The sequence below is a fragment of the Eubalaena glacialis genome, chromosome 4 (assembly GCF_028564815.1).
Source record: "Eubalaena glacialis isolate mEubGla1 chromosome 4, mEubGla1.1.hap2.+ XY, whole genome shotgun sequence".
NCBI classification, from domain to species: domain Eukaryota; kingdom Metazoa; phylum Chordata; class Mammalia; order Artiodactyla; family Balaenidae; genus Eubalaena; species Eubalaena glacialis.
The window spans coordinates 131,829,005-131,842,208 of NC_083719.1; the positions used below are offsets into that span (position 1 = coordinate 131,829,005).

At 41.0% G+C, this 13,204-nt stretch overlaps 2 protein-coding genes across 6 annotated transcripts in view; one reads left to right on the plus strand and one right to left on the minus strand.

Annotated features, from left to right (window-relative positions):
- The window catches only part of GEMIN5 (gem nuclear organelle associated protein 5), a 41,963-nt gene extending 33,942 nt beyond the window's left edge, over nucleotides 1-8,021 (minus strand). For all 4 annotated transcript variants that reach the window (XM_061189902.1, XM_061189901.1, XM_061189904.1 and 1 more), the window contains exons 1-6: nucleotides 7,796-8,021; nucleotides 6,823-6,983; nucleotides 5,919-6,100; nucleotides 2,928-3,079; nucleotides 2,598-2,717; nucleotides 1,053-1,185 (exon numbers count right to left, since the gene is read on the minus strand). In XM_061189902.1, coding sequence (XP_061045885.1) covers nucleotides 1,053-1,185; nucleotides 2,598-2,717; nucleotides 2,928-3,079; nucleotides 5,919-6,100; nucleotides 6,823-6,983; nucleotides 7,796-7,961 — 914 coding nt within the window. In that variant the 5' untranslated portion in view covers nucleotides 7,962-8,021. The remainder of the gene's footprint in view (nucleotides 1-1,052; nucleotides 1,186-2,597; nucleotides 2,718-2,927; nucleotides 3,080-5,918; nucleotides 6,101-6,822; nucleotides 6,984-7,795) is intronic.
- Nucleotides 8,022-9,504: 1,483 nt separating this feature from the next.
- Nucleotides 9,505-13,204, plus strand: part of MRPL22 (mitochondrial ribosomal protein L22) — a 36,214-nt gene continuing 32,514 nt past the window's right edge. Inside the window, exons 1-2 of one of the 2 annotated variants that reach the window (XM_061189907.1) lie at nucleotides 9,505-9,668; nucleotides 9,743-9,785. In XM_061189907.1, coding sequence (XP_061045890.1) covers nucleotides 9,641-9,668; nucleotides 9,743-9,785 — 71 coding nt within the window. In that variant the 5' untranslated portion in view covers nucleotides 9,505-9,640. The remainder of the gene's footprint in view (nucleotides 9,669-9,742; nucleotides 9,786-13,204) is intronic. The other variant, XM_061189905.1, reaches the window with a different exon arrangement.

Below are 13,204 nucleotides of genomic sequence, written 5' to 3' on the forward strand. Positions count from 1 at the left end.
AAACAAGTATTAGTTCTCTTTCATGAGCAATCTGAAAACAAGTGATTTTGGGCTAGAGAGTGTGGGCCCTCAGCTGCAAAATAATTTCTGTTCATTGTTCCTTTAAAGAGATAAAAATTACATATTCTGAAATAGGCACAAAATATCTCTGGAAAAACACACACAAAACCAAAAAAAGTCACTGCCTATGGGGAGGGGAACCAAGTAGCGAACACAGAGGTGGAGAGGGAGCTTTGGAGTTCCCTGGTGGTCTAGTCGTTAGGACTTGGTGCTTTCACTGTGGTGGCCCAGGTTCAGTCCCTGGTTGGGAAACTGAGATCCCGCAAGCTGTGTGGTGTGGCCGAAATATTAAACAAAAAACAAAAAACAAAAAGGGAGCTTTACTGTACCCTTTCATTCTTTTTGAATCATACAAATGTACTGGACTACCTTTTGAACAGATTTTCCTAATAGTTTTAATTATAAAATGCCACCATAATTTGCAGAGCCACAAAGGCTTTAAGACATAGTATGTCTTTTTTGGAGCAGTGGGGGTAGTTGGGTTGTGACTAACACTTTGGGGTATTTCTATATGATTTGCCTGTATTACCTCATTTAAAAGCAGGGAACTTGTCTGTTAAATTCACTTATCATCTCAAGCAACTAGAAGCTGGTGCTCAATAAATTTTGCTTAATGAATGGCCATAATCATCCTAAGAGAGAGGAAACACTTATATCCTCCCCTTTTTTCATGTGAAGTCACTGAAGCTCAGAAAAGTGAAGGGTCTTGCTTATGAACAGCCGGTAAGTAACAGACTGATTCTGAAATTCAGTTCCGCCTGACTTCAGAGTCCACACTTAACCACCAGGCTGTACTTATTTGATCTTTTCACAACTCTTATTAGACAGCACAGGTATTAGTTCCATGATTTTTCCATTACAAATGGCCCATTATAATATAAACCTTAGTCATTGCTTTCTCCATCTTCTGTGTCTAGAAAGAGAAGCCCAGGAATTCCTGAGGCTAGAGAGGAGAACAAAATATGTCAGAGAGCATGACCAAAAAGACTTACCCAAAACAGCTGGATACCAGCTGTGTTGGCTGACCCTTGGGCCAATGGAGTGTCAACCAAAGGCGCTCTTTAACAGTTGGGTCTATACCCCCTCCTCTTCTCTTCAGAAAGGGCAATTTCAAAGTTGTCACCCCTGCAGATTAAAAGAAGGTCCATGGACAGTCAAGACAATGAAAGTGCATGCATGAAGCCACCAGCAGTTCACAACACAGTTCATGTTTAAAAGTTTGTTAGTTTGGTTGCTTAGAATTCAGACCTCATTTTCTCATGGAAATTTACGCATATAGTGGTTAATACTAGTCTAGCAAATTTTGGTTAAACAAGCTCTTACAGGCTGTCTTGGCAACTTAAACATTAAAAATATGGTGTGTCTGGGAAAATAAGGTTCCAACTGGGATTGAGAACCCAGGTGGTAACACAACCCAAGATTCTTCAAAGTTGGAAGGACAGAGGGTAGGAAGGACAGAGAGTAGGACTCCATCTTCTAGTTGGCAAGAAATCCAACAAAGGGGACAAATTTGGCAGTTGCGGTGGTAAGTTCTCCACTCCTGACATGCTACTGACCAGATGTTCTTAGTCCCTACTGTGTATGAGAACTACCAGTGGCGCTTCTAAAAATACATATGCCAGGGCTCTACCTCTAGAGATTCTGATTCAGCAGATTCGAGGTGTGGTGCAGGCACCTACAGCTGATTCTGCTGCAGGACCAGAATTGAATACCATTGTATTAGACACCTGTAAGTTCAGAGATTACCCTTTTGGAGGGATTCCTAGCCCGATGTTGTCCCCACTAGGGAGTATCATCCAAAGTGTGTCCAAAAGCAGTCCACAAACCTTAAAAAATCCTGCTTTCCAAAATTATACTACTAGTTACCACTGACTGAACCCTAACTATGTGCCAAGCACTGTGCTACTTGCTTTACGTGTACTAATGCATTTGGACAAAGATGAAAAAACTTCCATGGTTTTACATAAATTGGAGAAAGAAGACTGCTATAAAGAGAAAAGCTAGATTTTCACTGTAAAGGTAGAATTCATTCTGCCTGGAGTTCCTCTCAATCTATTCAATATAAACTTAAGGTAAAAGTTCTGTTCGAAGAGAAGCTTGGGAAAGCTAGATGACTGAGGGTCTCTGTAATTTGGGTAAAGTGAGCTTTTACATTTAAACAGGTACTTCTATATTAGGTATACATTATTAATTCTGCATTTGTGCATTAAAAGCTCTAGCTCTAGAGATTTTTTCCATTCCTTTGATCCAGGCCTTGCCAAGTTCAGATATTCCCATTCTCATAACAAACATCTTGCCCTCCAGGCCAAACAGTGATCTTTCTGTGAATGCAATAGAAAACCTCATTGCCAACACCAAAGCCAGATGTTCAGAGTGCAGAGAGTTCTAGCCCAGGCTAAAACTTTCTGGATAGAAAAGTAAAGAACTGCTTTCTGACAGATGACACACACTGAGGACAACAAGAAATAATAAGCTTCTACTTCTACTGGATTGATAATAGGTTATATCACAAAGGAAACGTTAAATGTCAGTCTTACCTCGGCCTCTAGAGCAGCTCCAGATACGAATGGTCTGATCTTTGCTTCCAGTGGCTAAGTAGCAGCCTTTTTTTACTGGAGTCTGTGCTATAACTTTCCCATTGGGGATTTCAAGTTCTTCTAGGGTAGAGATGGTAATTTTGTTTTTAATTTGCATTAAACATGCACTTACCAAAGAAAAATTAGTTTGCAAGGGTTCCTGAAACTTAGTTACTGTTTTCATAGATTTGATCTGTAAAATCTAGTTTTAAACATAATTCAAATTATACTATTCTACCCACTTTGTTCTTTAGGTCTAAAGAGTACTGAACCCTCTTAAATCATCTCTACCTGAATTTTCCTCTTGATTTATGGATAAACAATCTTCACCAGGCAGGGGGCACCAGGCTATGGAGTGGATCTCATCATCGTGGCCTCGAAGCCTGTGTATAACTTCTCCTTTCTTGCTGATGTCAATTATAACCACTATGCCATCCTTGTAGCTAAAAAACAAGAGTTAGAAATATTACTGAAAAATGAAGACAGACTGTCTTTCTAGGAAACACTTTGGCTTAGGAGTTATTGTGCATTTCTAAAAGTTAAGTGCATTTGGGGTGGGGGGAAGGAAAAAGAGCAAGAAATAATCTTGTTCTGTCCTTATTCCAAAGTACTTATTTCATGTTTTCTGATTTTTAAAAAAAACCCTCCCCCATGCCAAACTCCTGGCATTAAGTTATACTATACACATTGCCTGGCACGAAGCTCAAACAGTGGACCATGCCTGTGCTCAAGAGGAACTTACAGAAGAATAGTTCTGACAGGGGCCCAGCAATTTCCCTAATTGGAAATGAATTTGTCCTAATAAACTAAAAATATCTCCTTAGTTTTACAAATGATCTTACTTTTCTAACAAAAGCTGCAGAATTCTAACTTCTAGATCTGGATATTCCAAGGCTGTCATTTTTTGAATTCAGAAGAAACTTAGAAATTGTAATAGTTTTTTTTTAATGATGAAGTATTTCAGACACAAGAAATATCTACTCTCTAGCTTAAGAAAAAAAATATTACCAATACAGTTGAAGTCCTCTGTACATCCCACCCCAATCAAACCTCTCTCCCTTTCTTCCCCAGAGGTAAACTGCTATTCCTAAATTTTGTGTTACATTAGTCCTAGCCTTTCTTTGTATATATTCCTACATAAGATACAGAATTACTTTGTACGTTTAGAAACTTCATATAAATGGTATCATGTTGTCTGTTTTTCTGTAGCTTGCTTTTTTCACTCATTCTTTTTGTGAGTCATTCATGTTGACACGTGTAACTCTAGTTCCTGGTCAGTCGTTTATACTATTGCATAGTACTCCACCGTATGAATATACCACAAGTTTAGTTACTCATTTTCCTTTTGAAGGGCTTCCATTTGGTTTTTACTATCACAAGCAAAAAATGCTATTAATAATTTTATACACACTTAAGCCAGTTTCAGGTTTGATGCCTAGTAATAGGATGTTAAGATACACACATTTTTGCTTTACTAGAAAGTGCAAAATTGCTCTCCAAAGTGGACATACCTGTTTACATTTCCTATACACTAGACAGTCCTACAGGGAAAAATACCATTACAGCTTTATTTATTTTTCTCCTTTTATTAAAAAAAATTTTTCCCCATTACAGCTTTACTTAAAAAAAATGAAATCATAGAATATATCAAATCTCTGAAGACACAGACTTTGAAAAACCATCAAGATATATAACCTAATAGTCATGTGATCAACCTGTTTTGCAATTTCAGTCAAGATGTCAGGGACTGTTTTGAAGAACCTCTAAAAACAAATTCTGATTCAATCCTGTTTGATTGTCTTCCACCTGAAAGACTCTTCTCTTCTTCTGAATTCCTGCTCATCTTTCAAGGTCAGTTTGATTCACCCTTCTCTGACCCCTGCCTACCACCCTTTCTGCTCCCTCTCTTGTACTCCCACCAAGACAATGCTCCCATTTCATGGAGACCTCCGATCACAGGCCCCTTCCATTTTCACTGTTAACTCACCCACACCTGTCTTCCTGTCCTTCTCCCCATGCAGTGCAGATTTCATGATCCATCATTATAATCACTCCTTAAAAAACACCCTTATCTCCTTTGTTCCCCCTTTCTCTCAGGGGTATTTACTCCACAAAACCCCAAACCTGGTTTAATCCAACCATCTCCTTTCTCAACCAGTTTGAGTAGTTTACTTAAAATTCATGACCATGATCCTTGGCTTGGCACTCAGCCAGGACCACAGGACCTGCAGTTTCTCTCAGTAAGTTCATTTTCCTCTTCTCTGAGATGACTGTTTTCATACCTTCTTCCTGAATCCAGCTCCTTCCCCACCCTGAACTTGACTCCACCTCTGACTTCTTCTCCACCTCTTTCTGCCTCACTAAGAAAATCAGCAGCCATCAGAATGAAACGCCCTCCTCTTCCAACAAGATCTGTGAACCTACTTGCACCTATTTCCACATTCTCAGCTGTTCTTTCTACTTGTGGTCTGGATCCAGTTCCCTCTTGACCTCCCATTATCACTCATGTATTCTTAACTGTTCACCCCTGCCACAGGCTCCCCCTTTTCTGCCTCAGCATCAGCATAAAAACATGCCTTTGTTATCTTCCATTTAATACTCCCTTGACCCCCATACACCTCCTCTGGCTTCACGTCTAAATGCACGTTGTCACAACAAACTGTGGAAAAGTTGTCTCCATGTGTATCTACCTCCCCTCCCAGTCTCTTGAATCCACTCCAGTTGAACTTTCTCCTCCTACATTCTTGTGCTTATGTCTAGTCTTCAAACTAGAGAGAATGAACATCTTTGGGAGAGAAGTAAATGGAGTGGTGAAGGAGTGGGGATTGCGCTCTCAGGCAGCTCGTGTGAAACAACCTTGGTGATCACTGGGGAGACAGATCCCAATGCCAGATCACTTTCCCAATTGAGTGGGAGAGCTGAGAACCAGAGACAGAGCTGAGTCATTTGACACTTTGGGAGTAAATGTTATAACCAAGGGTAAGTATGGAGGGAAAAAAGATGAAAGAGGACATTTCTGACATTTGGAGGTTGACTGAAGAAATCAGATATGAAGAATGAGTAAAGTACAGTATCATGGAAACCAAGGAAACAAAAATAGAATGGGAGAGACAGTGAGGACCCAGAGGTCACAAGAATAAATGATACCAGGGGTGAAGGGAGAGTGGTTCATACCTGTAAATGGTTTTCTCTGAGGAATAAAGCGACAGGAGAAGGTAAAGAAAATGCAAAATAAGATCATAAACAAAAATAGATCATCAATGCAGATGGCACAGTACTTACCCAATGGCTACTAAATCTTCATGATGAGGTGAGCAAGTAAGACAGAAAATTGTCCTGGGTTCTATAAAGAGGTGCTGGCTGTCATTTCTGTTAAGCCAGTAACAGAAAACTACTCCTTTTTCATCTCCAGATACTAGTAAATCCTTTACTAGAGGAGACCAATGCAATGCTGATATTGTATGCTTTAAAACAAAACAAAGATATCTTTGCTTTTCATTTGTCAATGCTGAATTTTTTTTACTTAGTTTTTAACCTGTATAATGCTAGGCACATTATAGGTACTTAATAAATACTGTTAGGACCACTTGTAGAGCAGGACTACATTATAACCAAATGATAGGAGAATTTAGGCTACTGGGGATCAAAGAGCCATTTAAAAAATTTCTTTCTTTGACAGATTAATGCAAAGTTCTTACTAAGATTAACTGAGTCCTTTCCTGCATTCTCTAGGCAGGTCTATCAATTAATCATCTAGTTTGGAAACAAGTTTCATTCACTTACAGTTTATATCAGGAGTCTTTTTCATGGTAAAGTGCCAGAGAGTAAATGTTTCAGATTGTGTGGGCCATATTATCTCTGTTGTAACTACTCAACTCTGCCACGGTAGTGTGCAAGCAGCCAATACTTAAAATTGTAGACAGTACTTAAATGAATGACTGTGATTGTATTCCAATGAAAGAATTTGCAAAAGCAGGCAGCAGTGCAGTTTGCTGACCTCTGATTTATATGCATCTCCTTCCAAAAAAGTTTTGAGGTACCTTACAATATAGAGCTTCTAATCTAATGAACAAACACAATTATAAAAGTTACCTTGCACAGATGAGCTAGCAAAACTATACTTGAAGGAAGAGAACTCTGGCACAGATAAATAATAATGGTCTGAGAAACCAGCAAGTCATGGTACCTGATGGAGCGCATGTTCCGTCACAACTGTTTTTGTCTCTACATCCCAGATTTTCACAGTCCCGTCATCGGAGCTGGTGGCGCAGAGGTTGTATTGACCCGGGTGATGACAAAACGTGAAGCCAGACACCCTTTCGGTGTGTCCCACCAACTCCCCTATGACTTCAAGCAAAACCAGACTCCAGATTAAAGTGCTACCAAGGATTCCTGGCAGAATCCTTCTGTTGTTAGATGGTGATTGGGGCCTCACTTATCCCATGGAATAACAAAAATTTCCAGGGACTCACAATCAGAAACCCCAAGTGCTGGTATTGGCTCTGCCACCTGACTTCAGACAAGTCTTTTTATCTTCTTGGGCCTCAGTCTTCTCAACTGTAAAATACCATTCATATCACTTGATGTGCCTAGTTCTTAGGCTGAGGAGCAGCTCAAGTGAAGAATGTAAAAGGGATTCCTATTTAGATCTGGCCAGAAGTCATTTGGAAAAGAATAAATATCTGGCATGCCATATCCCAAGGCATAATCAAAACCTAGTTCGGAGCCTGAAAGCATCCGGCTCAAGTCATTCATCTTACAGAAATGAGTATCATATATTTGTAAGATCTCTCTTAGGACCTGGAGCTGTAGGCAGCACCCAACCCCAGGAAGGCTCTCAGGGGGCCCGCACGCACTGGGTTGGGGAGGAAGGCCTAGGTGTTATAAATGCCTGGCGAGACACATGGATAACTTTTCAGTAAGCCAGCGGATCCACGTGAGAGCGCCAGGAGGCGGGATCACTCAGCCACAGCGTGGTGAACAGCCAACCTTGGAGACCGGGACACGACTCAGTTTAGATGACTGTGAGCAGACCCTTCTCCCTGCCCGAGTCTCAGTTTCCCCATCTATAGAGAGGGGGGTGGCTGGACACGCCCACTTGGCGCCCCTGGGGAACGCAATTAGTGCAGGAAGGCTGGGACCAAGAGGTGGGGAATTACCTCGAAATGGGGACGTCCCTGGGATCACGTCCGCTCCCGGGCCCACGCGGACAAGGAAGACAGAGGTCCGCGCCGCGAAGCCGAAGAGGCCCCCGGGCACGGCATCGCTGCATCGGGAGCAGTACCAGTTAGGGGAGGGCGGCAGCGTGCGCGGTTCCTGTCCCATGATCACGAGCAACCAGGGATGAGGGAAGCAGGCTCTGAGGCAGACAGTTCTTAGCCCTACGCCGGAGCCGGGAAGGGGGCGGGGTTAATTTAGAGCCCCGCCTCCTGGGGCCCGCCGCTACGGCGCGCGCGGAGGTCCAGGTCTCACTGCGCGCGCCGCTCCTGCGGTCTCGGGGCTGGGAGAGGCTGGGCCCCGCGGGCGGCTCTTTGCCCCACCAATGCCGCCTGCGGCTGGAGAGTCTGGTGCTGCTGGTTAGGTATTGTCACTTGCTACAGCAAGGAAGGTTAATTAAGAGGTTAGACTGATGGAGTCACCTCCCCGCACTGCTGATTTATTCTCTGGACCTGTTCAACCCTATCCCATCAAATATTTTTTTAAAGCTATGTGCCGGGGCGCCTTGGTAGCTCTGGAGATGCTTTAAACGTATCTACAAGAAGCCAATTAACAAAAAGATAAAAGTTCGAATCAGAAAGCAAAAACAAGGGTTTCTGCAACTGGGTGGAAATTCTGGCTCTGGTTTTTGATACTCAAGAAGCAGCAGAATAGAGTGACTCTCTGTTGATCTGATTAAGTGCCAACTCTATGAAGGGACTGTAAGTGTTAAGTGCTGTGGAGGAAAAAGAACCAAAGTTTCCTTCCAACTCAAACGTCCTAAAATGCTCAGTTTCTGCGCTTACACTCCTCTACTCCGTATTGCTTGTTTGCATTGGGTACCTGGAACTCTTGCATATGTAGCAAACGAAACCTGAGCTATCTATGCTAATGAAGAGATTATATATATATACATTTATATTCGGATGTGGGTAGGAGCACTAACTTTGGAGGCACCCAACCCTAGATTGACCACTGTTTTTGCCAGTTATTATCTGAGAGACTTTAACCTATCCTAAATCTTTTTTCTCAATTGAAGACCTGATAATACAGGTCTAGTTGGATTGCTGTGGGGAATACATGAGATTTAGTGAAATGCCTGCTGGCCATATATGGTAGCAAGTGCCTGCTGATTATTAACTCTTATCTCTTGGAGGTCAACCTGGAGATTAGCATCATACTTTGTATTTGAACTGTTTGTTCTTTATTTTTATTAATTTATTGAAGTATAGTTGATTTGCAATATTAGTTTCAGGTGTGTAACATAGTGATTCACAATATTTAAAGATTATACTCCATTTAAAGTTATTATAAAATATTGGCTATATTTCCTGTGTTGTACAAAATATCCTTGTAGCTTATTTATTTTATACATAGTAGTTTGTAGGTTTGTTCTTTAAAAGAGCTTTCACACAATCTCTAGTGATCTTCACAAGCCTGTGCTGTAGGGATACTTAGTTCTTTTGAGAAAACTGAAGCCCTCCCAGGTTAGTTGGCTTGGTTCACGGTCTCTGTTTTCCTAATTCTTTCAGACCATTTGTGAGGTGAGGCTTCGCAGTTTTTCTGGATCCCGACGAATTTTCGGAAACTCGCTAGTCTTTGACCTTTGTTAAGTAACTCATTCCCAAGCAAGGCTGGTCTGACCACACCTTAAGCGCCGGCCGCGTGTTCACGGTCTCCATGACAACACCTCGGGTGTCGGTGCGGCTCGGTCTCGCGACAAGAGGGGGTTAAATCCGGAGAATTGCGCATGCGTTTTGCCCACACGGCCTCTGAACTCGGAGGCTTCCGTAGAGGGAGGGAGCAAGATGGCGGCGGCAATACTGGATCATTTGGGTAAGGATTTCTTGATGGGTGGAGGAAGGGAGTGAGGTGGGAGTCTGAATTGACGGCGTGTGTTGATATTGCAGGTGCGTTATGGATGCAGAATCTGAGGGGGAAGCTGGCCTTGGGGTAAGTCTTTCGTCTCGGAGTTGGGGAAGGGTCCAAGCCTCAGTCTTCATAGTCTCAGTTACTTAGAGCCTAAGTGCCAGGCTCTGGTTTAGGCTCTGAGGCTAGCGAACGAGACAGCCAGAGTCTCTGCTTTGCCACCCTGTGTTTTCACCGCCGTATTGCATAGCCCTGCGGGTATCAGGATTATCTATGACCGAAGGGACGTTGTAAATGTCTTTTCTGAACACTCTTTTCTGATCTTTTTGGATATGGTTAGATTCTCCCACCCAAATTGGGAGCGTACTTTTCTAGTTATCTCTGTAATTATTTGCTTATATGGGCAGGGACTGTATTGTAGACAGATGCGGTTTACATCGTGCCTGACATTGTGTTAAAATCTTTGTACGCCTTATCTCTTTCTCACAGCATCCTACGTAGTGTAGGTACTGCTATACACATTTTTTCAGACAAGGAAATTGAAGCCCGCAAAGTAAAGTAAGTTGCCCAAGGTCCCTCAGTTACAGGACTTTTGAAGCTTTATACTGTATTTTTAGAGCATTCTTTGACCTCAGGACAAAGCGTTCTTTAAGGTTAGGGAACGTAGCTGAAGTCAGTACTGGCAAGAGGCTTCCTCTGCTCCCTTCTCATTGTTCTTCTTCTGTAGTACAGCTGTGGCTCTTTGGAGGTTGATAATCTGTAAATTTTCTGATCGATGTATTTGTTAACATTAATTTTGGTTTAGTCCATAGACTTTGGAGACAGATAAGTTGAGTGTGAGTCCACATTTTAACTGCGATTTTGGAAAAGTTACTTATTCTTCCTAAGCTTCAGTTATCTTCTATGATATGAGAGGAAAATTAGTACTACCTCATAGATTTTTAATCAGGATTAAATGAGATAAGGCTTATGAAGTGTTTTGTACTGTGCATGGTGTATAATAATCCCGCCCTAAATCTTAGCTGCCATTAGTGTTTTTATCATTATAAACTACTATTGAGTTCCCATTATATCTAGCTTTGTCTTAGATTCTCGGCTCGAGGGAGGAAGAGGTGGGCTAAAGAAGAAAGTAGGAAGTACTGGCACTTAGGATTTGTCTTCACTGCTTTCGTAGATTATCTTCTATCACTCTACCCCCAGCCATGCTGATTCACTTACTTTTTCTGAGTATGCTGTGCCTTTACTTGTTTCTTGGTTTTTCATGCTTTTCCCTCACTTTCTGTCAATAACAGCAGTTCTCATTATTCAGACTCCTCTTTAACTGTTTCCCCTTCATGATCTCACTAAAAATGAAAGAAATCAATTTCTCCTTTCCTTTAGTATGTGTTCCTTAAATAATGGCTTCATATATATGTGTCTGTGTCCTCTGCTACCTTGTGTATCCTGGACAGTTAGGGACACTTCTTGTTTCTTTTTGTAGCTCCAGTATAGGGTCTTGCACAAAGTGAATATTTTGTTGATTTTTGTTGATTTAAATTGTCCCACACTGACTTATATTGGGAAGCTCTGAGCAAGTAACTAAAGCAGTTTGGCTTCAGTCTTGTCATCTGTGTAATACAAAAGGGTTGGATTTTGCTAGGTAATCTTGGAGGCTCTTTCTAATTTTGAAGTTATATGATTTTACAAGTCCCCATTCTGAACTTTCTAGTGGGGAAATGACCACATGAAAACTAAGTAGAAAAGGCGTAACTAATGCTTATGATGACCGTGTAAAATTTTAGAGATATCTAATTCAGTGGTTGGAAATGTAATTACATACCAATTGCCAGACAGGTAATAGAAATGAATGAACTAGGAGAAGTGGTCTTTGTAAAAAGAGAGTGGTAGGGCCTGTGGCAGTCATAGAGTGCATTTCTCCTCTAAAGGCATTGAATTGGATTAAAAAAATGCTGCTGACCAAATAAAACTTTTCTGCAGGCCATATTTGGTAGCAGACTGACAATTTCCAACCTTTGAATTTCAAGTCTCCCATTTTACTGATGCAAGCATTTGGGAATTTTTGTGACTTACTGAAGGTTACATGGCAAACCTAGGATCTAAACAAAAAATTCTCTGGCTTAAAATAGTGCTGTATCACATCATGGGAGGGACTGAGTGATGAGCCCTGAAGGGGTTTGTCGGGGGAGTCTTTCTGGAAGAGGTGAGTTTAAGTTTAAAGAGTGAAGAGTATATTTTGGTGGTTTAAAAGTTTGAAGGCACTGGTTACTAAGCTGTACATAGGTTAAAATTCTCCACAAGAAAAACCAAGTTGGAAATGTCATGAATCAGCAGTTTGGTGGATAAATGATGAGAACAGTGTGATATATTTGAATAAACACTGGGCTTCAGGTGATAGAGCTGGATTTCAGGTCTCTGTCAGGTACAAGTGTTGTGGTCTTGGGCCATTTGCTTAACTTCTGTGAGGCTCAGTTTCCTCATATCAAAAAATGAGGATAATATTTAACTTCAAGGGTGGTTGTGAGAACTAAGAGACTAATACGTTAAATGTCTATTTTAGCGCCCGGCACTGTGGAGGTGTTTTGACAGGGGATGATATTGCTGTGAAGTTGTTTGAGAGGAATCAGATTTAATGCTGGAACCAATCAGTAGCTACTTAACACTCTTAGATGAGATTACGTATTTCATCTATCAGCGCTACTTTTGTAGAACAATTGGCAGGAAGATAAGAAACTGAAATATACATTAGCCTATTCAGTTGAGTCACTCTTAAGAGACTTTTCCAGTGTAAGGGGTAGAAATTATCTCTTGTTTTTATGCATCCATGCTTTCAGTGTTCTGATTGCCATGGTCGGCAGATTTGACAGCCCCGCTGATTTGTGCTCTCTTAAATAAATCTTATCCTATGATCTGAGGGCTTGTGATTCCTTGCCCTTTAGGACAGTGGTTCTTAAATTTGAGTCACAGACCTCTTTGAGAGTATGACGAAAGCCACAAGAAATGTTCCCAGAAAAATGCATATCACATTCATAGTTTGGCTTGTAATTTCATAATCCTTAGTATAGGAATCTTTGCACTGGGACATCATAACTAAACAAAAGGACAATAATGATACACAATAATAAACGTAACTACACAATAATGATTAGTGGTGTAAAGTATGTTGGAAAGTGTGTCAGGCAGTGACCCTTGTGTTAATGGGTGAAATATTTTCCTCAATATACTTTGAAAAATTTCAGTCCTACAGGAAAGTTGAAAGATTACAGTGTCCTTCAGCTGGATTCATCAGTTGTAAACATCACTCTATAAATATACATGCTTTTTTCCTTGAATCATTTGAAAGTGAATTGTACACGTTATGGTACTTTACTCCTAATCACTTCAGGTTGTATTTCCTAAAAGTGACAACAGTCCCCAAGAACCACAAACCATGATCAAAATGGTATAATTTAATGATCTTTTATTTTAATGTTTTAGTTAAAAGGATTTAAATAGAAATCAAGTGT